This window comes from Aotus nancymaae, unplaced genomic scaffold (assembly GCF_030222135.1).
Source record: "Aotus nancymaae isolate 86718 unplaced genomic scaffold, 86718_ANA_hifiasm-v0.15.2.pri h1tg000029l, whole genome shotgun sequence".
Classification (NCBI taxonomy): Eukaryota; Metazoa; Chordata; class Mammalia; order Primates; family Aotidae; genus Aotus; species Aotus nancymaae.
The window spans coordinates 50,389,640-50,416,298 of record NW_026988442.1 but is presented as its reverse complement, the minus strand read 5'-3'; the positions used below and the strand labels follow the sequence as shown (position 1 = coordinate 50,416,298).

Here is a 26,659-nt window from a genome sequence, read left to right as displayed (position 1 = left end):
GAGATGTGACTGCCTTCCTCCTTATCTGGTTATTAATTCTGGCTCATGGAACCAGAATCAGGTTATGATGATTAATATTTCTTCTTAATCTGTTACATTTTCTTTTCCACCAATCTTTTTGTTACTAACATTGGAAACCAGACTTAACCAGTGAAATACCTTTTTTGCTCATACGTCACAAGTATCAGGACTTTGGATAGAAGAAGTTAAAAAATAAATAAGGGTTTTGATTGTTGGATGGTCACACTTCACACCATATTCTCACATGCTTTTTTAAATAATTTGAAGAGTTGGTTCAGATGAAAGGCTATATAGAATAAGAAATTTTATTGAGTTTGTTGAGGCTTCAAACCTGCAAGCACCAGAAAAAAGCTATTATAATTAAGTAAGGAAATTATCTACTAATTCAAATTCCTTGGTTTAAATGTTAATATTGTCACAGAAAGAAGACCATACAGAAAGATGATACATTTCTACAGAGCGTAACATTGGCCCATTCATACCATGCTCTGAGCTTTCCTCATGGGATGGTGATGTTATACTTTATTTATTTATTTATTTATTTTGAGATGGAGTCTTGCTCTGTTGCCCAGACTGGAGTGCAATGACGCCATCTCAGCTAGCTGCAACCTCTGCTTTTGGGTTCAAGCGATTCTCCTGTCTCAGCCTCCTGAATAGCTAGGATTACAGGTGCCACCACACCTGGATACTTTTTTGTATTTTAGTAAAAACAGGGTTTCATTGTATTGCCCAGGCTGGTCTCCAACTCCTGACTTCAGGTGATCCACCCACCTTGGCCTCCCAGAGTGCTAAGATTACAGGCTTGAGCCATTGTGCCTGGCCGTGATGTTATACTTTATAACCCCCACTTGTCTATCATTCTCAACCATCTGTATCCCTCAGACATCCTGAATACACATTCTAGGTCACTCAGGATGTACACAAAAGGGTTCTTTGACACTGCTGAAATAACTGCCATAGAGTTGGCCAACAAAATCCTCTTACTTTATGGAAAAAATCCATGTTTGTGTTATGGTATGTTTTCTATTTAGAGTTTATTGAATCATAAATATTGCACAAATCTAGTAGTCTTATACGTCAGTATTCTCACATCAAGCAAAAGTAGTAAATGCCAAGAAGTGGAACTAGTAGTCTCAGTGACTACCTGTGAATAAGAAAAGAAACAGAAAATACCCAGAATGACATGAAGCTCGATGAGTTCATTAACTTTTATGGTAGTGGCTCTGAGTTATCAAGGATGCATTGAATAACATTCTGGGTCTGATATTTAAGAAAGTATGAAGGTGTGTAATCATATTTAGCAAAATTTCCAACAAAGCATGTTAAAAAATCATTATTTTTTAATGGTGATTTTCTAAAAATCTTGATAGAAACTTAAAAAGCAAACCCTGTATCCGTGGAAGAGATATAAGCCATTTCTCCTTTCTTTTCGTGTATGGGCCTCTGGGCACTGGTGTACTCTAACAGGCTGTTTGTGAAAGGAGTCTTAGCCATTCCTGTGTCTGCAGAGGCTGCAGCTATGACTGACAAGACAACTCTGCACATCTTAGTGGTATGACTGGTTCCCGTATGTTTTAAACTTATTCTCAGATTAAGTTTATCTCTAATTTATTTGTACATTTTTTTTCTTTTTCCATAAGCTAATTTAAAACTCTCATTGGAAAGTAAAATTTGTCCTGTGAGGGTCAAATGAAAACTACTTTAACTTGACTTACATCATTACCTTTTGCAGCCTTCAATGCCTGAAAAATATGTGCTGGGATTACCTGTGGCTCCAGAGAAAATACTGCATATGCTTAGAAACTAAAGAAATATTAATCCATATAATTTTGATATTGTACAAATATTAAATAGTATCTGACTTAGATGTTACTATAATATCTGACTTGTATAATATCCAATGTTGTACAATATCTGACATTGTACAATGTCTGGTTTCAATTAAGATAAAAGGAGAATTTCTATTTCATTTGCTTTTATGACTATTAATGCTGTCCAGGATGTGAACTTATATTACTATTGCTTCTTGAAATATAATTCTGCAAAGGTTGGTCCATCTACTCACAATGACTGAACTATACTAAGAAACAGAATTTTGACAAGAGCCCTACAGATTGGAAGGTCAGTTTGGGGTTCCAATGGAAGAGTGGGAGTTGAGATTTAATTAAGGTGAAGCTACTCAATGGCATGCTTTGAAATTATAGTTGAAGATGAATTTCACAATCCTCTGTCCATGCCTATGCATGACTCACCAGTCTGATGTTGAATTGATATACTTTTTTCCATTTCTTCCATTTTTAGGTTTTGGTGCTATAGCTCACCCTGTCTGGGAAAAACTTTGTCTAGCAAATGGTCTGAAGCTAAGTTTAAACTCATAAAGTCAAATTTTTAAAAATGAGTCTGTTTTGCAAATAATTGAAGAATAATGATGATTTCTGTTATCTAGACATTGCTTTGCTAGGTCAAATCCAGCATTTAAAATGTATGCTTTTGGCTGGGTGCAGTGGCTCACCCCTGTAATCCCAGCACTTGGGGAGGCCAAGGCGGGCAGATCACCTAAGGTCAGGAGTTCAAGACCAGCCCAGCCAACATGGTGAAACCCCATCTCTACTAAAACTACAAAAATTAGCCGGGCATGGTGGCAGGCACCTGTAGTCCCAGCTACTCAGGAGGCTGAGACAGGAGAATCACTTGAACCCAGGAGGTGGAGGTTGCAACGAGTCATGAATATGCCACTGCACTCCAGCCTGGTGACAGAGCAAGACTCTGTCTCAAAAAAAAAAAAAAAAAAAAAAAAAAATTATGCTTTCATTTTTATAGTAATGTCAACCACAAATAATTAGTCAAACACTGAAGTGATTGACTTGACTACTTCTACTGAGCCATCAGAACTGCCAGAATGATATTTCTGATCTTATTTGTTCTTATATAAGCCTCATCATAGTTCCCTGGAATAAAATTATAAATTGTATATGATATAAATAACTAAAATTATTTTCAGTTGATTTCTCAAAAGCTCTATGTATTTATGATAAGAGAAATTGCATTTTAGACAAAAACCTATGAACTGTTTAGCTTAACACATTTTTATATATCTAATTTTTTACCAAAGCTGAACTCTTTCCATGTTTACAAGGTAGTCTGGGATTACTAACAAAATAAACAAGAGTCTTTCGAGATAAATGTGTCCATATGCCAGTGTGGTTTCACTGTATTGATTCAAGACACAACTCATTACTTCTGAAAAAATGAAGGCCCATTTATTAAGTCACCAGGAGAGATTCCATAGTAGGTAGAATGGGAATAATAATACATAACATTCTATTTTACGTTCCATTTTTAAAAATGAGTCCAAGGAAGTTAAAATATTCTTTTAATTAAGACACTCAAAGAAATGAGATAAGAAAAATTGATGCAAGGACTCCCTTCAAGTTAAGATTTGCAATACAAATATTTTCATCTTTTAACAGGGCAAGCTGATGTGTTCACATCTCAGTTTCAAGCTGCCTCTTTCACTAGGAACATCAGTATTTTTTTTAAAGAGCACATTTACAATGCTTTCCCATCACCCTTGCTGTGTTTTTGTAGCACCTATAGCCATAACTGGCACCTGGGGGCCTGCATTGCTGGCAGTTTCCCTTACATTTCTTTGGAGTCTTTTCAACTGCTGTGGTTTTACTTAGAAGTCAGTGCTTTGCATATTTGATTTCCTGAGACTGAATAGTCTTTCTCAGAAAACTGTGCCAGTCTGGCTGTGAACAGCTCTTCTCCGAGGGGAGCTGACAGTAGCCTGCTCGTGTTGGTATGCTTGGACTTGGGTTCCCAGCCATGCCCTGCTATCTTCTCTCCCTAATCCCTCTTATCCTGTTCTGCCCTAGTGACATCACTGCCCACATCTTACCATCCCTTTAAAGAAGAGAACATTTGAACTAGTCCCGTTAGAAAAAGATGAAAATCCTGCTCAGGCAACCTAGGCAAAGCTTCCATAAAAACAATTCATATTTGTTGTTTCAGCAGCTGATGTGGAAATGATTTTAAACAATAAAACCCGACTGGATAATTCAAACTTCTGTAAGGAAATAATCTGTTGTGAAGACAGAAGTCCCTACTTAAGATTATAGGTATGAAATTTGGGAACAAAGGTAATCTTGAGTTTCTTGATTTGAGTGTATATTTTTAAGATCATCATCTTGACAGTACAGTTTTGAGATAATGAAAAAAATGACTTTAATAAGCTTTAAATGGCATGGTGTTTTGAGGTGCTAAGGTAAAGAGAAACACTGTTTGATAAAGTGGCTCATGTGAGTATATATATGCTGGTGTGCTGTGCTGCTTGCGATTCCATGGTCTTCATCAGTATACCACTAAAGAGAGAAAGAAAAAAGTTAGAATTGCAAGTCCATTGTCTTTAAAAAACAATAATAAATAAATTCAAATGTGCTCTCAGGAGCATACATTGTATAAAACAGAGTGTTCTGACTCCTGAAGCAGTTTATCAACTGAAACGGGATCAAAGAGGGTGTCTAATTTTCTCCCAGAGCTTTTCCAGGGCATGTTGTCCTGTCCTGCAGAAGTCTCTGATCCTCTTTTGCAGGTGCTGAGAGAACTCACTGTGAATTTGGCTTTATTGCATACTGCTTTAAAGATATGACAATTTTAATTAAAACACCCAATCTATTTCCAAATTTGACTCAAAGGGCACTTAGAAACACACCATGCATAGAAAGGAATGCTTATCCCATTAAACCCACTTGTTTTAATTAAAGTGTTATCAAGTGTTAAATTTCTCTATACTCTAGTAAGATAAACTGTATTAAAATAAATGATTTTTTAAAAGCAATGTTGCCTAATATATATCACTAAGAAACCAGAAAAAAATCTATTTCAATATTACATATATATGTTTAATAGAAGTGAATTCAAAAGTCAGATGTATTATTTGCAAACATTTAGATTTTAAACTGGTATTTAAAAAAATCTGTATATCTGACATTTATGTAAAAGGTATTTATGATCTGGGGCAAAATTTTATCAATTCATACCTTATTAAATAATGGGGAAGTCATTGCTGGGCAAACATAAATTATGGAGACATAAGTTAATTTTTAAAAAAGCTTAATTAAAGTAGTATATGTCTTTCCTTTGAATAGTAGAAAAATAAACTTCAACCTCTTATAAAACACTGACCCAAAACATATACGAGTTTTTCTCAGTATCAAATAACTGTCCCACCCCTATGCATTGGGCACTATTTGAACTGAGCACAGAGCAAATCATGTGTATTAGAGGACACATAAATATATATAAGTACATACATAAGAATATGTATTTTTTCCTTAATCTGAAAATCTCTAATGCAGAAAATGAATTTGACATAATACCCAGAAATATCCTCTGCATAGACAAAAACAGCTTTAGCCATTTCTGACTTTATAAAACAATTGTTTATCGCCGGTGGTTGTTCAACAAAAGATCACCTTGCAATTGCAAAAACTGAAGCATGCTGATTATTAAGATCCTACTGTTGTTAGAATGGCTAGTAATACTTACCAGACAGAAATGGATTTTCATATTTGAGCTGAGCTATTATCATGCTGGTTTCACTTTAGAATTACTCTGCCACACATTTACTGAATAAGTGATTACTTTTGAATCAAAATAGGGAGAGACTGATCACATCAAGCAGTGTCTTGATACTCCGAGGATAAGCAATATTGTGCTTCTTAATCGCAAACTCGCTAATGTTATTGAACATTACTCATGTGTATGGCTCAAGGATATCACTCCTCTGACTTCACTTTGAAAAAAAAAAATTAATGTTTTTATTCTGTTCTGTCTCTAGCACTGCTAAGAGAATTAGCCCAGAAAGAGGAAAATAGACCCCACCAGCTACTTCCCTCCTCTTGTACAAAGTTTTTCTATACCATTGCCTGGAAATCCACTCCAGCATCCACCAGGGCTTTGGAGATCTGAGCTGACTGCTGAAAGTGAACGTTATCTGCAGGGAGAGAAAGGAAACAAAGTAGCTAATAGCCGCACATTTTCTGGTACCAAGGGGTGGGAAAGGCACAAGAAGAAAGGGACTGTTTGAAGTTCTAGGACTCAGCATCCCATTTAGCCCAAGACAAGTGACTTGTGGAAAGCAACACTGTTTTATTGAAGTAAATGTAACAGTCTTGCCCCTCATGCTTTTGTTTTGTCAGTAGTGAAATTGCAAACCTGTCTGTGATACTAAAAAGTCTAATTAACTGAAACTCACCATCTGCTGTTCCATGAATAAGGAGGTACTCAACTTGTTTAAAATTTTCAGCTCTGCTCATGACTGTTGAATTCTGGAATTGGGAAAAAGAATGTCATTATTCAAAAAAGGATCTGCCATAAACTGATTTTTCACTTCAGTTTACAAAATAAAATGTTTTCAGCTGGGGCCCCCTTTGATACAAAATATAGCAAACCGATATTCAAGCAAATGCTGTCTCCATGCATGGCAGAATGCACAGCATGCCCTGTGCCTGGGAGACAGGACTGGAAAGGGAGGATGCCACATCTTCCCTGCACATTCAGGCAGAGGGCACCTGCCACCCAGCCTGCATGCAAAACCCCTTGAGTCCCAGATCCCAGATTGGCTGTGTCCTATGCATTAGCACAGGGCAGAGTCTCATATTAGCAATGTATGTTCCATGGGCTTCTGCTGTAGTTCAGCCAAAAAGTGTATTGCCATGGCAACCATGTGTCACATGGTGCCATACATGCTACATTTCAAAGAGCCTGTACATAGCATTTGCAACTAAACATACTCTGCAATATGTCATGTGAACTTTGGTCCACATTGCTAAGCTCTGAATGAAAAGCAAATATTACCTCTTTGGGAACAGATGTTAAAAACCTAGGCAAATGTAACATATGGGAGGGGAAGGGGTAAAAAAGATCAAAAATGGCCTTAGAAAATCAGTGAGTTGTTGCTGTCTGTCTCATTCCGTATACTGGAAGTGATGCTATTAGATCAAGTCATACCCAAATTAGCCAAGGGAGTCGGATAAAAAAATTGGGAGGTCAGCGTTTTGGGACTGCTATGTGGCCTGAGCCAGGGATCCTAGAATGAGGGTCAGCGGTCTTGGACGAAAAAGTCATTGAAAGCATCTAGAGCTGGTTGTCTGATTTTAATTTGAGGATATTTACCAAAGTTGGTATGAAGGTAAAAATGCTGCAAAACACTGTAGTGTTTTGGGGAGAGGGTGAGCTAGAGTCCACTATGATGATCCTGTTATAGGTTGGGCAGGGAAGGGGCAGCAGCATCTCCATGGGTTTTAAAGCAGCCAGCTGGTCCTGCAGCACCTCGGTGAATCAAATTCAACTTTATGAAAACCAAGGTTTATATTTCACAGATATCTCTGTAGCTCATACCAGCTTATATTTTTGATGGGAACCTTGGTGGCCTGGCAGGAAGGGGATGGGGCTAAAGTAACAGTGTTTGTTTCAAGTTCCAGTTTCAATATCAGTGAGCTACACAACTGGAGACATGGTACTCTCTGAGCCTTGATTTCTGTAAAATTGTAATAGAGTAGTCCCCCCTTATTGGCAGTTTTGTTTTCTATGGTTTCAGTTACCTGCAGTATAATACAATAAGATATTTTGAGAAACAGAAAGACACTACACTCAATTAACTTCTATTGTAGTATATCATTATAATTGTTCTGTTTCATTATTGGCTATTGTTAATCTCTTATGATGCCCAATTTATAAACTTTATTATAGGTATGTATATCTGTAGGGGGAAAAACCATAATGTATAGAGGACTCAGGACTATCCATAGTTTCAGGCATCCACTGGGGGTCTTGGAATGTATTTGCCTTAAATAAGGGTGGGCTACTGTAATTCCTCTTACTCCATCACAATAATAGGAACCAAGAGACATGGCAAAAGCATTTTGGGGGGATTAAATTTCTGATGCTGATGTGAGAATTCTTTAACAGTGTTTCTGGAAAAAAGACATTTTATCTACAACTTTCAGGACACAGCCACCCAAAATGTTTCAGTCAACTGAATGTCGCAAGGTCATCCTGACCTAGTAGGCTTAAAACCCCCTTCCTCTCCTGTGGAGGCTAGTTTCCACTTGTCCTGACCATATTCCATTTCTCACTCAAATTGAGAATTTTACTCATGAACTCTCAGAATAAAAACCTGAGTGAGACTCCTTAAAAGTTATGCTTTTATCTTACTTTATTTTGGAGAAACTTTTTGTCTGATATGACGTCTCAGATAAATACATCCAAATATGAATCCATCTATCCATCCATCCCAACATCACCACTCATCATTCATTCATTTTTTTATCTAGTCAATCAATATTTACTTATTATATACTCTACTAAATGATAAGATCCATAAGAAAACAGATTTGTCTATATTGTGCATTACTCTTAACATCTAATAGAATGCTAAATATTTATCAATTAAATAAGTAAATAAAATAAATTATCAACCTCTTTCAGTGTCCACTATATTTGATCCTAGTTTTGCAGAATCAAATGTTATCAGCTGGGGGTAGGCAGAACAAAATGTGCTCATTCTGAAATGTATTGAGATATGTTTTGCCCACTTTCAATCCATACACCATGCCATTAATGATAATAGTTAACGTTCAATTGAGCAGTTACTCCTTGCCTGTCGCTGTGTTAAGCATTACATATAAATAAGCGTTTTTAAAAGCACTGCTATATCGAATCCTTGCAATATTCACGTAAAATAGGTCTAGACCAATCCTGCTTTCTAGATGGAGGCATTAAGACTCAGAAGGTGAGTAGCCTGCACCGGGTTACAACCACAGTAAGTGTCAGAGATGGACAAAGTCTGACAGCAAATCCCTTTTTACTTCCTACATTACACTGCATCTTTACTGAAATTCCAAGCTGCTTATGATGTGATCTTCTGGCAAAGAAACAGTGTGAAATAAAATGCTAATGAACTGTCCTGGAATTTGAAGTGCACAATAATAGTGGGTATCCTTTGGCATCCTCCTAAGACCCCATGCATTCTCAGACTGCACTAATCAGAAGAGAGATTGCCCTGCACAGCCCTGGGCGATTTGAGAGGCACATTTTGTGACCGTGCAAGTGACATATAGCCTAATGGGACAATAGAACTCTGAGCAATTTTCTGGCCTTCAGGGAGGAAAGGGGCAAAATAAATATCCCTAAAAGACAGTTTTGTGCAGCATTCGAGGCTGGAGACAAGAAAAGCTGAATCTTGAGAACTGACCGTGAACATTAATCGCCTGAATTGCAGGCCCAGGTGCCCCCATGTGAGTCCTCTTTGGTGATCCTTTCCACTAGCCATGTTCTCAGCATGCACTGACTTCCTCCCTCTTCGTTTCTCTCCAAATTAAATTTAGCTCTTTGCTTGCGGAAGGCAGTCAACTTTAACACTCAGACCTGACCCAAATATACAACTGTGCCACCTCAGCTCACCTCCAAAAGCCTCATGGGCCTGCCTTGCTTGGCAGCTTGAATAGCAAAAGCTGCTCCTACAACCTCCCCGAGCCATAAAACTGAGAAATGTCATTGAAACATAGAGTAATAGTTAGGAGACATATAAATACGCAGGACAGTTAGCAAGGAATGTGATAACTACTGGAGTTTGGACCAAAACAGTTTCTGGCTGCCTTTTTTTTTCTTAAATGGAGTGAATACAGGCTGAAAGAAGACAATTTTTATAAACAAGTAAAACCCTGAGCCTAAGATAAATGTTGTGATGTACACACTGTAGCTGTGATGAACTAGACATGGTGAGAAATGCAACATACTGAGAAAAAGACGAAAACTGTGATAAAAGTGTCATGATGCAAATTGTTTTACATTAACAATATTACACTACAAAGAAAGAAAGACAAATACTTTAATGCAGCAAGAGAAAAATAAAACAAAAGCTTCCCCTGCAACTGCAAGATAAGTGTGCCATTTCAAACACACACTTCCCCTGCTCTCTGGGAGAAGCCTCCAGAGGGACCTCTCTGTGAGAGGGAGAGAGGCAGCGAGAGACACACACCCACTTTAAGCCTCTCAGGTTACACAGAACATTTCCCCCCCCACCCAAAAAGGCAGCTGTGTCACCTTGCCTCTGGAACCATTGATCATTCCCTACTCAGCTGTGCATACTGGCTTCTCAACTAACACCCTTTACAGTCCACTGTATGGCACACTTTAAACTGTAAAGGTAGCACACAAAGCCGGAAAAAGAAATACGGGAATAAATTTAAGGTATGATTAGTGATTAGAAAAAAATTAATTGTGCTATTTTAACCTACCAAAATAGGATAATCCCTCTTTGCCTATCCATGGAAACAGAAATAAAAAAGGAAATGGATGACTAAGTTAGAAGCTGAATAGTCTATCACCAACTACTAAAAAGGAAACTCAGAGTGATAAATGGGCAAGGATGCAATGGTGGTGCAGTTGGCACTCTCCTGAGGCTAGAAACTTCCGGAGAGCCCCGCTGCCAGCAACAGCCTGGCAAGAAGAAGTGGGAAGGATTGGTCCAGTGGCAGTGCCGACTCCACAGCATCTCTGAGGAGCTTTTCCTTCAGTCCCCAAGAAGAACCATCTGTAGCTGCTCGTTGGATCATGCTGGTTCCTCAGTTACCTTCCAACAAATAAATCTTTGTATTTTTGAATTAAAAGAGAGAGCTGATAAGAGGAGGAGAGTACTATGAGAAACAGAAGGTATGACAATTTTTAAATTACCCCTAGTGCTATCTAGCAACCATAAGGACAATTTGCTTCCTGAAGATAATAATGGTGGCAGCTGCCATGTTTTGAAAGCTTCCTTCATGGCAGGTGGAGGCATCTCATTGAATCATTTCAATAACCCTGTGAGGTAGGTCTGATTATCTTATTATGCAGATGAGGAAACTGAGGTTCGGCAAGGTTAAGTAGCCTCCTCAAGCTCAGACTGCTGGTAAGTGGTTGAAACAAATTGAGGGCATGTTGGCCTAACCCTAAAAGCCCATGTCCCTTACTGTCATTCTACTGGCACTTGACATCACAACCAAACAACTCATCCCATTTATAGGATTTTATAGAAAGAACACATTGGGTCTAACGGACAACCACCCGGCACTTCAGTAAGATACGACCTTAGGTTTAGCAGCTTGCTCTATGCATTCTCCTACTTGTAACCAAAGCTGCATAAATAATATTAAATGTTACCACTTTTGGAAGCACCATTAATACCACAACAGGGGCCACAGAAAATGTTTAAGAAAAGAATGAATTAAATTCGTTAAATCAGATGTTTTATTTGTTTACATCTATCAAACAACTGTACCAATGGGATGCCAAGGAGAGAGCTCCCATCAACCCCAGACAGGGGGCTCTACCTCAGGCCTCACCAAGCAACACTGGCTTCTTTAAAGATCACACAGCAGTCAACATTTTATCAGCACTCAACAAACAAGTTAAGGTTTGGCTTAAATCTGAAGGTCTCTTTCCCTTTGGCATATTCTGGGATAATAGAACAAATGTCAAATCAGTACAAGATGGCATATTTACAAAATTGCACCCTGTTTTGCATAACCTAACGATGCAGCAGTTCTTAAGGATTGAACATTTCAAATCTGCTAGCAGAAGACTGCCAAATCTATGACTGTTTCATACACTTGCCAAAAGCCTATCAAATTTTGAGCAAAATGCAAAATAAATCTCCTCTACAAGTTAAATCAGTCCCTTCTGTGTGTTCCAGGCTGCCCTCTTCTCTTGGCAACAAGGCTCAGGACTTGGGTCCTATTTCTCTTGCCCTTGATCTGATACTTCTCTCTCTGTGTATTCATAAATCCATTCCCTCCCCAGACTGATGTCCTGCCTTATTGGCTAGCATTTGGCCTGCTCTTCTCATAGCCCTTCTTCTGTTATCCCTCAGTTCATTGGACCTGCTTCACACATCCCCAGAAAACCACTCTTCCTGCTATTCATTTGCCTCCTGTGCTGATCTGCCTCTCCCAATACGTAACCTATTGAGAGCATCATGCTCATCCTCCCCATCTTCCGAAATCTTTCCCTAAGGATTCAGGTAAGTGCCCTCTTTCCCTTTTCTAACCCTCAATATCAATATGTTGCATAACATTTTTGTGCCTCAGTTTCTGTGTCAGTAAAATAGAAACACAGTACTTATTTAGGAAGATCTGGAGGAGAATTAAACCTGATAATCCATGTAAAGAGCTTAGAATGATATCTGGCCATAGAAGCACTTAATAAATGAATGAAAGCATGAATGAAATAAGTGAAACTAATGCCCCTCCTGGCTAGGGAGTGGAGAAGGGGAAACCCTAACTTCTCAGCCACCCCCTTCCTCACCCTACATGCTCCTAAGGTATAGAATTCCTGGGGCTTCATCGTCACAATTTGAAAACCACATGTCTTTTTCAGACATACTGGCTACTCTGTCATATTCAAATTCTTCTTTTATTACTTACTCTCTTTTATTTCTCTCCCAAAATATTGTTTTTTCTAACTGACAAGGAATAAACTTTTGAATGATTAAAACACAGGCATCTTGAATGGGTGAATGAAAGTCTACCACATGTTAACATTTTTTACAAGTTTGACTAAAAGACTTGATTGACCACATGAGAGACCATTCCCCACTGTTAGGAACCTACTCACAAGATGTGGCTACAGCTGCTGTCTACTGATTGACATTGTGAGGGTTGCCTCTTTGGATCCGATTCCTTTGCTCAAACCTGTCACCATTTTTGTCTGCTGTGGACTGAGACACATTGCAGAAAAGATGTTTCCAAAGAGCTATACTACCCTTTAGCCCAGATTTGTCACCCCTCCACTTTGGCTGTCCATTTAGAGCTTCTGGAATTCAGCTCCTTGAGATGTTAGGGGAATGAACATCACCTTTCCTCTTTGAGGTCTGGATATCCTCTAAAAGTGCTTCTCCCTGGCCTCTTGCCAGTAGGTGGATGATTATCTCCAAAAACAGTCTTATGGAGTCACTGCTTGTGTCACTGCACTGGGTCTAGGCCTTAGTCTCAGGGTCCACATGGCAGCTTTGAAAGAATAGAAGAGGGTGCTCCGTCCGGTTTGCCGCAGCCGTGTAGGTGTGTACCTTAGAAAATGGAGTATGGTCTAGCTTTCAGCAGGGCACAGGCTGAACAACTGCACATGGCATCCCCGCCTGTTCCATTCAAGTATGAAAATGGCTCTTCTAATTCCCTTTCCTCAATGGTGAGTAGGACTTTGATTTCACAAGACGGGCTTCTCTTGGTGATGTGGATTTCTCTAAATTCTTCCAAATCCAGGTCAACAATCACCTAATAATAAATCCCTTTCTCATTTGAGTTTCATTAAAAACTGCATTTTCTTCCAAAGGGTGTAATTCTGGCCACTGTATCAGTGGTTCTTTAGCTGAAAACATGGACAAAGATCAAGGCCTTACTTGCTACACACTTGGGGCATTCCTAATCCTCAGTGTACTGAAAAGTCACTGATCCAGACTAAATATGAACCACTTTAAAAATATTTCCTTCTGACCCACTGAAATGCACAGGGTGGTAAAATCTCTAAGGAATTGTCTCCTTTGTCTTTTAAAAAACGATGTGAGGGAGAGAGAGAGGGAGAGAAGGAGAGAGAGAGAGAGAGACAGAGAGAGAGAGAAAGAAAAACAACCTGGGAAAGAAAAGTAAAAGATGGGGTCCAGAGGGGCAGCTGGGGCCTTGGGGGAAAATAGAATCTTTGAATGTATTCCTGCCAGAGACAAAAGCACAGGCTCATTTAAAAAACAAAGGAGGGCAGCTTTATTCTAAAGCCTGCTGTGCACCAAAAATAGGCACTTAGATTCAGTTCTCCACACAGATTCAGTTCTTCACATTTCAGAGGAAGCAACTTACCAAAGTGGAGACAATTCAGTTAGTGCATTTGCCTCACTTGTATCCTGCCCACCTTAACTATCGCCCTCCCAAATAATTCCTCTTAGTAACACATTGGGAACCTTTAGCTCCCTGGTACTGGCAGTTTTAATGTGTCCATTGCCAGCAATGAATTTTGTGCCAAGAAAACCCGACTCCTGGCGTGGAAGGATTAAACAGTCCTCGGGTGCCATCTGTGCAGTGAAGTGAAAGAGTGACTTTGTGCACCCAGTGTGCGTGTGTTGCCATTGGCAGGAGGAAGTGACTTCTATTTACATGACTACCTCATGCAGCGAACACCTAAGCGGGGAGATGGAAATGGGCACAGCAGTGGGGGGTAGAGCTGGAGAAGAGGGGCATCTATGTGGGAATGAGGAACCTATAGGAAAGACTGGAAAATTATTCAGGTTGAAGTGGCAGACTAAAACGAATCATCCTATCTCATTATATAGGGAGGGCTGGTCGAAGAGGAAATACCCCATTGGCCGATGTTCTTTGAGGAAGTAGGGTAGGTGCCATGAACTTCCTTAGATGGCAGGGTTTGGGCTTGTTCCAGACTCAACTTTTTAGAATATAATTTTGTAAATGAACACTTTGGAGTCATCATCCACCGTGTTCAAGTGAGGGATTGGGACCCTAGGCAGTTACACCTCTGATGTTTTAGGAACTTTCAGTACTTTGGGATATCTGAGAAAGCTCTTTGGCAATCAAATGTAAGTATTCTGGTTGGGTAGTTAACAAGAAAATTTGAACTAGAAAATGAAGGCAGTGATGGAGAAATTCTTGTATAACAATGTTTCCCTTCAAAAAGCTTTTAAGTTAAATCAGGAAAGGTTTGGGGGTTTATACTTCTTAAAGGAGAAGGCAAAGAATACAACATTGAATAGCTTGTACACCTTGAATAGCTAACAGTACTGAAGAGGGGAAAATTCAGCACAAGATAACTATCAGTTCAAGGTAGAATAAAATGAGGATTCAGAGATATACAAGGAAAATATGAGATTCAAAAGGGGAAGCAACTCCACTGAGAGGGCTGTGTAAGTTTCTGAACGGGTGGAGTTGGAGGGGAATTAACACTCTAGGTGAAAGGAACAGAGGGCAAAGGCACAAAAGGGAAAGCCACAGAAACATTCAGAGAACAGCAAGCATTCCAGACAAAGTAGGCTACTGTAGGAAGGGTGCTGAACACCTGGGTGAAGAGTGAGGACTGGGCTTAGTTGAGTACACAAGAAGGAACCATGAACATGTTGTGGGTGGGAGTTAATCTCCCTGCTCTGTTGAGCAATAGACTGGAGTGTGAGAAGACAAGATAAGAGGAGACAAATTGGGTTATTGTTATAAAAGAACATAGGTTATGTGACAATAGCAATGTGGTTATGAAAAAGGAAATGAGTGTCTAAAGCAGCTTGTGGGAGATGGAGGAGAAAGAATGGGAAGAACGGAGCCCTAAGTATCACCCTTAGCAGAAATGGGGACAATCTAATTATGGGACTGTTTTGTAGAGGTAGATGATTTGTGCATCTCACTTTGCAGATTGTTACTTTTCTATCTTGACTGATAAACAGACATGAAAACAGTCATACAGGCACTAACACAAAAACATTGCCATCACAGCTCCCTGCACCCACACCCACACGCACCTTACTCATTAAGCTGAAAGTAATTTGGTAAAACTAAATTGTCTATACTTATCTTGCAAAACTAGAAGTTTATTGTGTTTTGATCAGATGACTTCAGCATTCATAGTAATAGTGATGATATCTTACAAAAACATATATTGCTCAGAGCAATGTATTAATATGAAGTCATGCCACAGATGAGAAGAAATTGTGTTCTTAAATTATTCTTATTGTTTTTCTTCCTCTTTAATTCACCATCTTGGGAAAAATTGTGAACATTCTTTAGAAAATGTAAACATCAGAAATGATTTACCTTGTCTGCTGTAAGTTTCAGGGTTTTTTAAACATTTTTTCCAACTAACATGACAAACAGAATCAGCAAAGTTTTGGAAGGATCAAAGTACCAGAAGGTCCCTAGTACTTACGCTAGCACTTCCAGCTGCATCAATGTGGCACCAAAGACAATGCTCTGGCTTTGCCGTGGCATCCACACTAGCACATGGGGGCTGTCAATGATAGTTGCACCCACACCATATTTTAAATGCTATAGCCCATCTGCAGAGCAACCTGCCCACTGGTTCTCCCATCAGGCAACCAGCCTGTTGGATGCTATTCAGTGATTTAGGTTTAGGGCTTTTTAAGGGTACTGCCCAACTGTACCTACCTCTCACCTGCTTTACTCAAATCTTGTTTGAAAAAAACTGTACATAATTGGCTATGAGTAAGAAAATTATCGTCTCATACATACATCTTACTTATGATAATACTGTAAGTAATTTCAATATATAACTAAAGGTTTAGAGAGTCTTCTGGGCTCTAAAGGAATATGTTGAATTTCTAATAGGTTTTCTAAACTGAAATTTTTATAATTAAAGTAATTATCTGATGTTGCTTTGTATTTCTAAATGAATGCATATTGTGACCTATATAGCATACGATAAAGACTGTAATTATGCAGAATATAGTAGGGGAAGCTATTGGAGTATCTCTAAACCACCTGTGTTATTTCTTTTTAACAAGAATTTTGTTGGAAATAAAAATATATTTTTTCTAGAATAGACACACTTAAGTAGATTCTTAAACCACTTATAAATAGGTTATAAAATAGGTATAGGTCCTCATCTCTTACCCTGTAATGATCAAGGTTGTCTTCTGGAGTTGGGAGACCCATGTAACGTTCTGTGTACACCGAGTCTGTGAAAGAAAAAAAAGAAAAAAGTTTAATTCATACAATAACAACTTTTCTTTCTTTTAATGGGCCACTTCAGTGTTTTCATATGTCTTAACTCTTGTATAGGAATGTAGAGTTACTTTCAGAAGTATCTCTATGTGGTTATGAAAAAAGAAAAGGGTGTCTAAAGCAGCCTTATTGAGGTAATTTTTTACTTGGCTTGCTAATATAGCCAGAGATGCCCATTCCCAGATCCCTGCATACCATTCCACACTCAGTCCTAACCCTTCTCAATTTCCCCTTATGATGGGGCAAAGGGAGATCAAACCAGATGATCCAAAATCCAATCAATAAACCACCTGCAGAAAGGTCAAATGTAAAGTCCTTAGGGGTAAGGGATCTTTACATTATTATATGACCCTGTAAAAATATTTTAGTTAGTAAGTCACTTAATGTCTCAATTGTGTTAAAATATTTTGGTTATATTACAAGTATATGCCCTGATTTATGATAATCTGTTTTGTTTTGGAGACCCCTAACAGTGTTCAATTACTAGTTGCTTATTTAGATTATATTTTATTTTGGGGGTCAGGCTATGATTCATTATAATAAGAAGCAATAATTCAGTTATTTATTTGCTGTATATTCCCATATTGGCTCAGCTACTCCATTATAATGCAAGTTTAACATTTGTTTTCTCTCATTTTGTGGTAAAGCCTCAATTTTTGTGGTATAACAGTTGAGCATTGTGAAACAGATTACATTAATATCTGTCTGCTGAAATGACATAAGCTCTTTTATCTATAAATACGGTTGAAAAACAGGTTGCATAATTGGTTTGGTTATTTTGGATCGTTAAACATATTTTGCCTGATTTAAAAAAATTAAATGATACATTATATATATTTGGCCTAAAATATCAGCAAGAAAATTTATTGTGGCCAAGTTGCAATAAAACTTTAAAAATCTGACATAACTGCTTTGAAAACTGCCTCCTTAAGTGACCAGATTACAGTTAAAAAGTCTAAGAATTTTATCTTACTATTGTGCTATACAGGTTAATGGCTTGAATTTCGCTATAATTTTACAAGTATTTCAAAACTGATTTCATTAATTTAAAAAATGGATATATTATCTAAATTCAACATTCTAACACTTTTTGAATGACTGGTATTGTAGATTAGAAGCTACACTAATGAGTGTTAGTTGCTCCATATGTATACTTTAAGCCATTTCTATGAAGATCAAAATGTTTTCCTCCAAAATTTCCTCCAGTGATATTTTATCATTTTGATTAATATGAATGCTGACTATACATAATTTCATATACATAAAGGACACTAATATAAACATAGGATATTTTAAATGACAATTTAAATGACAATTTAAAATATAAGTTCTTTATAAAATGCTCATATCTTTTTTAACTTTAGCATTGAAATATTGATAACTTAGGTAGTATGTTAGATGGGGAAAAAATGGCCTTTAAGAGCAAAACACATTTTCCCCAAATAGTTGCAGACTTCAATTCTGCTTGTCATAGAACACAATACTCCTTTCTTATTTGTGCTAACCAGATTTACGTGTATAAGAAGATCTGAAATTTTAAAAATAACATTTAAAAAAAATTATGTATAACTGCATAATGCAATTGTAAACTTTTAAAAAATATGCCCTCAAACACCACTTACATGTTTCTTTTGTCCTATCTTTGGGTAAAATTGTTTAAATTTACAGGTAGAACTCTATAAAATTCCTATGTATTAGGTTGGTCTATATACATTAAATCAAGTTTTCTTCTCATATAGTTTTTAATTTACAGAGATTTACTCCTTTATTTTATTGACCACCAGAGGTCTCCAAAAACAAGCCATCCAACAGAATAATTAATATCAAGCAGAGAAATATTATGAAAACAAATTCATTGTGTGTAGATCAAATCATAACTATGCCCTCCAAGTTTCTTAACAGCAAGATAGAAATGTCTTTTTGCATTGGTTTATCTTGACTGGGAGAGACTTTAAGAGTCTTTTCCACTGGGTACTACCATAGTTCTGGATATAAAATATTTAATGAGCTATTCATCATCAACCATTCTTTTCTTACACTAGACAGAAGACTTGAGATGGGGTCAGAAGAGGTGCAGGAAAATCATCCATCTCCTTCCTTACCACCTCCAACTCTTCCCTCCTCCCTCGTCTTCCATTGCTTGCTCCCTCCCCTTTGAGAATTGTAGTCTTAAAAATGTATGATGTCTTGTAGAATAATATTCTCTCAATAACAAAGAGCATATTCTAGAGTAGCTTTCACCTATTAAGAGATAGTGAAAAAAAAACCCAATGGGCATTTCCACTGCTCCTCCTCTCCTCTTCTCATCCAAAGCCCTAATCTTATAATTGACATTTAATTGAAGATAAAGAGATATACACTTCTTTCACTCTGCTAGTATGTGAAACCCAAGAATCAAATTAGAGTAAAGATAAGGAATGATTTATCTGTAGAAATGTAGCATTGGGGCTGTTTTGAAATTTGGAAAACAAAATTTGTTGATAAGAAACCAAATGTGTAATAAAATATACCACCCAGCCTTGCACAATAGCAGAATAAATGAGATCATCTTATTATAGGTATCCAAAAAGAACCTCTAAGATGAATCAGCCTATTATTCGTTGTAAAAACACTGAAACTCAGAAAGGAATGGCTTTGTTACTGGCATTTTAAGGTCAACACTCCGTATCTCTTTGTACCTGACAGCAATTACATACCATAGTACTCCCACCGGGATACAGGCGCCACGGCTATTCCACACTTGAACACGCCGCTTCCCGATCCCAGGACCATTGAGGTTACGTACCCTCCATATGACTAAGGAATGGAAACAGTTATTTTTATGGAGGTAAAAGAATAAGGACATATGGTAAGCGAGTCGCAGTTTCCACATTTCTCACATCTTTATATACTGTGCCTCTTTAGAGATAAAAAGCATGGTATAGGAGGTTTAAATTGGCCTTAATTGGACAGTATCTTTAAAGACTACACTGTCAGAGCCCTGATCTCTTTCTTGGTAGGTATAAGGGGAAACGTATGGAAAATTTGCTGACCCTAGTGACTGGACGGTCCCAATTACAGAAGATTTAAAAACAATAACACGAAATCTTTACTGACTAATGCATAAGAAAAAGTCTCCCTCCTCCCTTCCCTTCCCTCTTCTTTCCCTCTTTCACTCCTTCCTTCTTGTTCTTTCTACTTCACCTCCCTCCCTCATCGTAATAAACAAAGGTGTAGGCCTGGCTCAGTGGAGATTCTGCAGGGTTACTGCCCAGAGATCTAAGACTTGATAGATGTGATTTTCATCTCCAAATATTTATATACAAAAGATAAATTAACCTGTTCTGAGTGATATTCACTAAAGAATGCATACAGATTCATCAGTCAGCTACTCACCCAGCCCCAAATTGCAATTCGTTTGTCATCCACAAATCCCATTTTTGAAAATTGTCTAAAACACATGGAAAAGTCCACAATCAGTACTGCATTGTGTATAGAAAACTAAGATAAGGCACAAATGTGAACTCCTGCCATTTGTTCTCTGCTTCATTCTATTAGAGACTAAGAATTGCTGCCAGCAGTCAACTAAACACCTGAGATAAATATCTATAATTTTAACTTAAGATCCAGATGAACAAGGTTTACTTTTGTTGGAGTTCATAAAAATTGTGTGTGTGTGTGTGTGTGTGTGTGTGTGTGTGTGTATGATTCACAGAAAACAAATCCTGGCAGTTTTTTTCACAGCTTCATATAAAAATTTGCAGCCCAGATGCACTTTTCTTTACATAATTGAATTTAAATCTCTCCAGATGTTTTTCAGTTTGAGAGAGTCTGCCCCTGCAATGGAGAAAGATAAGGGCACAAAAAACTTCTGAGTAGGGCTTAGGAATGACTCGGGGCCCCCTACCTGAGAACTTAAACACCATTCTCTAAATAAATCCTTCTTATGCTGGGTGTTGATTAGTCAGCTCAGCACCATGCACTCAAAAGAAACAAATTTTTCCTTGATGGATTAAGAAATCTTTTTTGCCACTAAACTGTGTTCAAATTGGAATCCAGGTAAAGAAATAAGAAAAATGTTTTATGCACTTATTTCTTAATCTTGGCCTGACATCAATAGAAAATATTTTTATTTAAAAATACCTGGCAAATGGAACTCAACTTTTTAACATTGTGGGTGGTTGGGGACCTTTGCATTAACTTATCTTGACGTTGAAAGTTTTTGTGTTTTCACTTAATGATAAGGAATGATTTATCTGTAGTGATGTAGATAATGATTTATCTTAATGATATATGTCCTAGGTTGCCCTAAGTTAAGCAATGTTAGAAAAAAATTAAAATAGTTTTCAACTCATTATCTTTTCCGTGTCAACTTTTTAAAAATGAAAGAGGCAGACATACAGCAATGTGTACTAGCTCATTCCTGTATAACTTGATCAACCCTTACAAAGTGAATGTATCCTTGAAATCATGGCCTGTATAAAATCAGAAGCCTCTAAGGCATTTGCCTCTTTGCAAAGGGACAAAAGGAAATGTTTTTCTTTTATTGGATTCTATAACGATTTCACCTGAACTTTTGCCTGGTTTTTATCTTTATATAAATTGGATCTTGCAGGACGCACACTTTTGTGTCTGGCTTCTTTCATTCAACAGTATGTGAGATTCATCCATATTGTTATGCTTAGTTATTTTTAGTTGCTGCAATATCGTATTCTATTGTATAAACACACTATCCCTTATTACTTATTTAACTGGGGTTGTATATAATAGGTACCCAATTCTGTAATTTTAGGGCTTTCGTTGATCAGATTTGAGAGCCCTTGAAAACTATGCCCTCTCTCACAGAGAAGCGATCTGGATAGATACAAGTTTATTTTAAAAATATCAAAGCCTCATTCTTGAACAAATGTATCCCCTGTTTATTCTAAATCTCTATTTTCGAATTGTTAAGGAAAATAGCTAATCATTAACTTTAGTAAAAGAGAATTTCATTCACTCAGGAATCCTTAATAAATTGTCATCTTCTCCTCTCTCCATCTATTTAATCATTCACGGATCCTTCTGCATTTCCTAGTCTGTGATTTCATAACATTATTTTAAACCACCCTCCCTATTTTGCTTCCCCAGACACTCAGGCTGTTGGTTATAGAAACTCAAAGTTACATTTCCCACATACCAGTTGAATGTAATTAAATATAAGAGTTGGAATGAGACTAGATTCAAATCCAGATTCACCTTGGCAAGTTACCTAACCTAATAATCTCCCTTTCTTTACTTGAAAGATGGGGTAAGAACACCCACCTCTCAGGGCATCAGTGACAATGCCTGCAGGTAAGCCACTTCCCACATTACATGCATCTCATGAGTAACCATTATTCATGGTTAACATCTCTTGAGCCAGATCACATCTATTTCAAGTCCCATAAGTGAAGAGGACAAGAATGAGATGTGATTCATACTTAACAGAGCCCTTATAAGTGGGACTGATGATGGTTGTGCTCCACAATTTTCCCAAAATAGCAGTCACCCTCATCCAGCCTGTAGGAGCTACTCTGGACTTCACAGTTGTTGCCGCCTATGATGTAAATGTACACTGAAGTCCTCCCTTTATCCTTGACTGTGAAGCAATGGGCTTGGCTTGTTTAGTCAGGTGTTTACTAAGGTAAATTTATCCCTCAGTTTGTCCCCGAGTCTGATGAATTTTGACTTTCTGTTCTGAGAAGGTGGTAGGACATATGCCAACTCCATTTCTAGAGTCACATACAGAGAGGAATTTAGGAAATGCTTTTTTTTTAAAACTTAATATAAATCTATAATGTAATATATTTTTTTCTACACATAACATCTTCACTAAAACCTACCGTAAGGATAAAGATTAAAAATTCACCCCAGAACACTTTAAGTTATTTACACTTTACACCTTTAAAATGGAAATTTTAAAGGGCAATAAAATCAGATGACCTTTGACTTCATCTCCTAGTCACTCACCTGGCTGCTTCAATTTGATCTTCAACTTCAAATGTTCCCAGTCTTCTGTTGATTGCATGCATGATCTTATCTCCTTGGTAACCACTTCCTCTGCCATCAAAGCTAGCTACTATAATGTTTTCTGTGCTTGCAAGGTAAGTGGCCCAGTTGAGTCTGAAGATAGCATCCGCTTTTTGACTACACGGGCCTGCATACCTACGAAAAACCCCAAATTGTTAGCTTTCATGGTTTTCCTGAATCAAATGAAGAATGCTTACATTTCTCTTCCCTGTGGACAAGAAGTGTGCATCCTTCCCAATCATGAGCCTTAAACTGTGCCAGCCTCTGGAGTGTACAGAATAGGTCCTGTAAAACTTAGCAACACAACTACCATGGTTGTGTATTTCCTTCAAAGATACTTGTCAGTTTTGTCTTTGAAGATGGTTATTAAACACAGACTTCATAGGCCAACATTTTTAAAGAATTTTGTAATCTTGGAAATCAAAGAAATAATTTTTCTAATAGTTAAGAAAGGGAGTTGTGTTATAAAAAAATGATAATGACAACAATAAATGCAGCTTTGGATAGCTTTCCCTCTCAGCTCACAAATACTCTTGGACTACAACTTTATTTCCTTCTTTAAGGAATTTCACTCCTGCATTATATGCTTTGCATTTCCCATAGTACCCAGCACAGTCTTGCTCAGAATGACTATAAATCATTGTGGATTGCACAGCAGTATGAATGAATGCTAGTATTTAAAACTTCAGAGGAAGAAACAGGTTGCATTGGAAAATGGGCATGTCGTTGGGCATTCTATTTACTAACAAGTTTAATTCCCTTGTATCTGCATCTTCACAGGCTACCATCTACTCTATACAGAGCTGTATGCACCATTGCTGTAAATCTCTATAAAGCACTCTCATTTCTGCTTGCTAATCAAGAGGAGCTCCTTATAGCTCATTTCAATTCATTTAAATATGTCATCTTTGCATTATCTACACAACTCTTGGACATGGATAGTCTCCAATAACTTACTCCCTCCCCACCCCATCTCTCCACTCATCTGCTCACTGTCCCCAACACAGGATAGGACAAGTCCTTCTTACATGGCTTTGCTAATGTTTTCCTTCTACTTAGGGATTTCAGTCAAAAGAACCTTAGTTTTAAACAAAATACTATAACATTCTGACTTTAAACAGGAAAATGCATTCACACATTTCTTGGGCAAGCACACATATTTTCACAATATGTGAAATGCCTTGCTCCTCTCAATTATATTATATTTGGTAGATTAAGAGCTTGCCTTAATATTAAGTATACATCAAGTTCCCTAATGCCAAGATTAAACAAGATTATTTTTCAAAATAGAAAACAAAATTAGACCTCAAAAGATAAGAAGAAGAAAATAACTGAACAGAAATATGTGTTAAATTTATCATTTTTTAAAACCTTTTCTAATGGAGATCGAATCATTACTTGCTGGGGAGTCAAAGAAGATAAAATATCACTCTTTTCTAAAGGATGCTTTTTTAGCATCGGAGCCGTGACAAATTAGTGTCACGAATGAATTGACTTCGTTTACTACAATTATTTTACTTGAAAAGAAATTAGATAGCACATCTGGAATTTTAAAATATCTATCGTTTTCTTTCTTTGTGCTTTCATGTTTTGTTTTCATGGAACTGTGAATACAGTGGATCCAAGCTGTGTCTGATACTAATATCTGTATCCTCCTTTCCTCCCCCTACTTTTTTTTTCTTTTGCCAGTAACAACAGAGAAATTATGTCTGAGCTTCAGTGTCTTTTCTGTATAATGGGACAACAGAACTTAATACATGGGTTTGTTGTGTGAATAAACTAAGGCAAACTATGGTAAGCAGCTGGCATTCGAAATGGCATATAGGAAATGACACAAGCCAGGACAGGAAGAGTGTGACATTATGGCATCATGGGTGACTCTCGGGCAATTTTAGAAGGATTAAAGTAGGGTGTATTACTAATCATTATAAAAAGTACTTTACAAAGCTGTCATATTTAGGATTCATATGAGTTCACATTCAATGTTCAAAGACTTGTGATTTCATAACTTTCTCAAAGACTTGAAGTTTTTATAATGAACACTCTCCTCTATCACTTCTCTTCACCAAAAAGGGGAATAGAAAGTAGCTGGTGATAATATTTCAGGAACTAAAGGAAAAGAAACATGAGCCAGCCAGTGGGAGCTGGGGTAAGAGGACTGTCAAGGCTGTTAATACCCATTTCTTGCTTGTTAAAATGTCCAGACTTAAGAATTTCTTTGGAATTCCCCTGGAGTTCAGAAAAGCAAAACAATAGAAAACCTATATGCCATTATGACAGAAAAGGAATGTCTCTTTTCTCTATTAAGAAGATGTGAGAAAACACAGGTTGGGGTTTGTGGCTGTAAAGTGAAAGGAAGAAATAGTAAACGGTGCTTCAGGAAGAGGGAAAGGATGCATTTGGCTCCATTTATCAGTAAGCTGCACTGAGAAAAATATATGTGATTCCAATAGTTCTAAATTGCTCCCTTCTCTTGAATACTTACACATCTAATAGTAGAGGATATTTCTTGGATTTATCAAAATGGGGAGGCAAGATCATCTGATACCAAAATTCTAAATGAACAGAAAGATTAATTAGTGAGTTAAGAAAAATTATTAGCACAAGATTTTGTTTCTTATCTCTGTCAGTAGCAAGTGATTTCTAGAGTTTAACAATTTGTTAAACGAGAGTAGAAAAAGAAAATGAACTGCTTGGATTCAGCACATTTTTAAGATATAACAACATTTTCTTTCAGGTTGAAATACTAGTTAATGTTAAAACATAAAGTTGTTTCTAATGTATCTATTAAATACATTGGTGCCTAGTAAAATAAAAGTGCATCTTAGAATTTCTAATGTTTTGTTTTTATGATTCTGTTCTTTGGCATCCGATCTACTTATCTAGTTTGTTTATGGCTTATGTTCTAAGTTTTCCTCCAAAATGTTTTCCTCCTCTTGAATTTTCTTGAAGCTGTTTAGGATTTTTAGTTGGCCCCAAATCTATTTTAGAATTCTGATTTAATAACATTTTTGTAATTCTTATTGCCATCCCAGACCGCAAAGCTGAGTTCCCATTTTCAGCTCTGTGTTTCACAGAATGAGATCGGGTTTATATGGAGCAAACTGTTGCGTACATTCTGTATGATCTCCCACGGGTCTGTTTCATTCTCTGTGCTTGATTTAACATCAGTTTAATAAAGTTGTCCCTAAATAATGAGTCAGTTTCCTTTACTCCCAAATAAAAGATGAATTATACTAATAGATCTATAAAAAAGAGTTTTTCCACATTTAAATAAGATTATTCCAGATTCAGTAGATTTAAATTGTAGGGAAAAAAAAAAAATCCTTATCTCTAGAGCTATTTTTTCCTGACATTTATCTTCCTTTTTGTTTATGTTTGTTACAATTATTTTACTTGAAAATAAAAGAAATATTTGGGAGCAAAATTTATAGATAGATTTTTCTTCAATTTATATTTTGCTGACTACTGTTATGCCTTCTGATTGAATGTGCTTGTAAGAGCAAAATTTAAGTCTCTATTATAATTTCAATAGAACACCAAACTATCAGTTGACCACGATATTTTTAATGAATATATGAAACCCATCATTTGATCTCTGCTTTGTTTGAACTGGCATTAGTTGATGGGAAGGTGTTTCAGTTCCACTTTTTTGGAAATGCACAGTCTTCTATTTGGGGGGTTCTTTCTGTTCTCAGAGTCCTGCCTTCCCAGCTCCCTCCTCCCTGACTCACCATTCATCCCTCCTTTCTGTAGTTTGAATGTTGATAACCACCTCCCAGTAAGATGTCTCCACCCCGATGGCTTCATCTGACATCCTGTATCAAGTCATCAATCTACTCATG

At 37.3% G+C, this 26,659-nt stretch overlaps 1 protein-coding gene across 2 annotated transcripts in view; it reads right to left on the bottom strand.

Moving 5' to 3' along the window:
- Positions 1-3,259: 3,259 nt before the first annotated feature.
- Positions 3,260-26,659, bottom strand: part of DPP4 (dipeptidyl peptidase 4) — an 82,292-nt gene continuing 58,892 nt past the window's right edge. For both annotated transcript variants that reach the window (XM_012440524.2, XM_012440525.3), the window contains exons 19-26: positions 25,300-25,369; positions 22,755-22,949; positions 20,163-20,217; positions 19,484-19,583; positions 16,677-16,741; positions 6,281-6,353; positions 5,946-6,019; positions 3,260-4,385 (exon numbers count right to left, since the gene is read on the bottom strand). In XM_012440524.2, the coding sequence (XP_012295947.1) occupies positions 4,284-4,385; positions 5,946-6,019; positions 6,281-6,353; positions 16,677-16,741; positions 19,484-19,583; positions 20,163-20,217; positions 22,755-22,949; positions 25,300-25,369 (734 nt within the window). In that variant the 3' untranslated portion in view covers positions 3,260-4,283. The remainder of the gene's footprint in view (positions 4,386-5,945; positions 6,020-6,280; positions 6,354-16,676; positions 16,742-19,483; positions 19,584-20,162; positions 20,218-22,754; positions 22,950-25,299; positions 25,370-26,659) is intronic.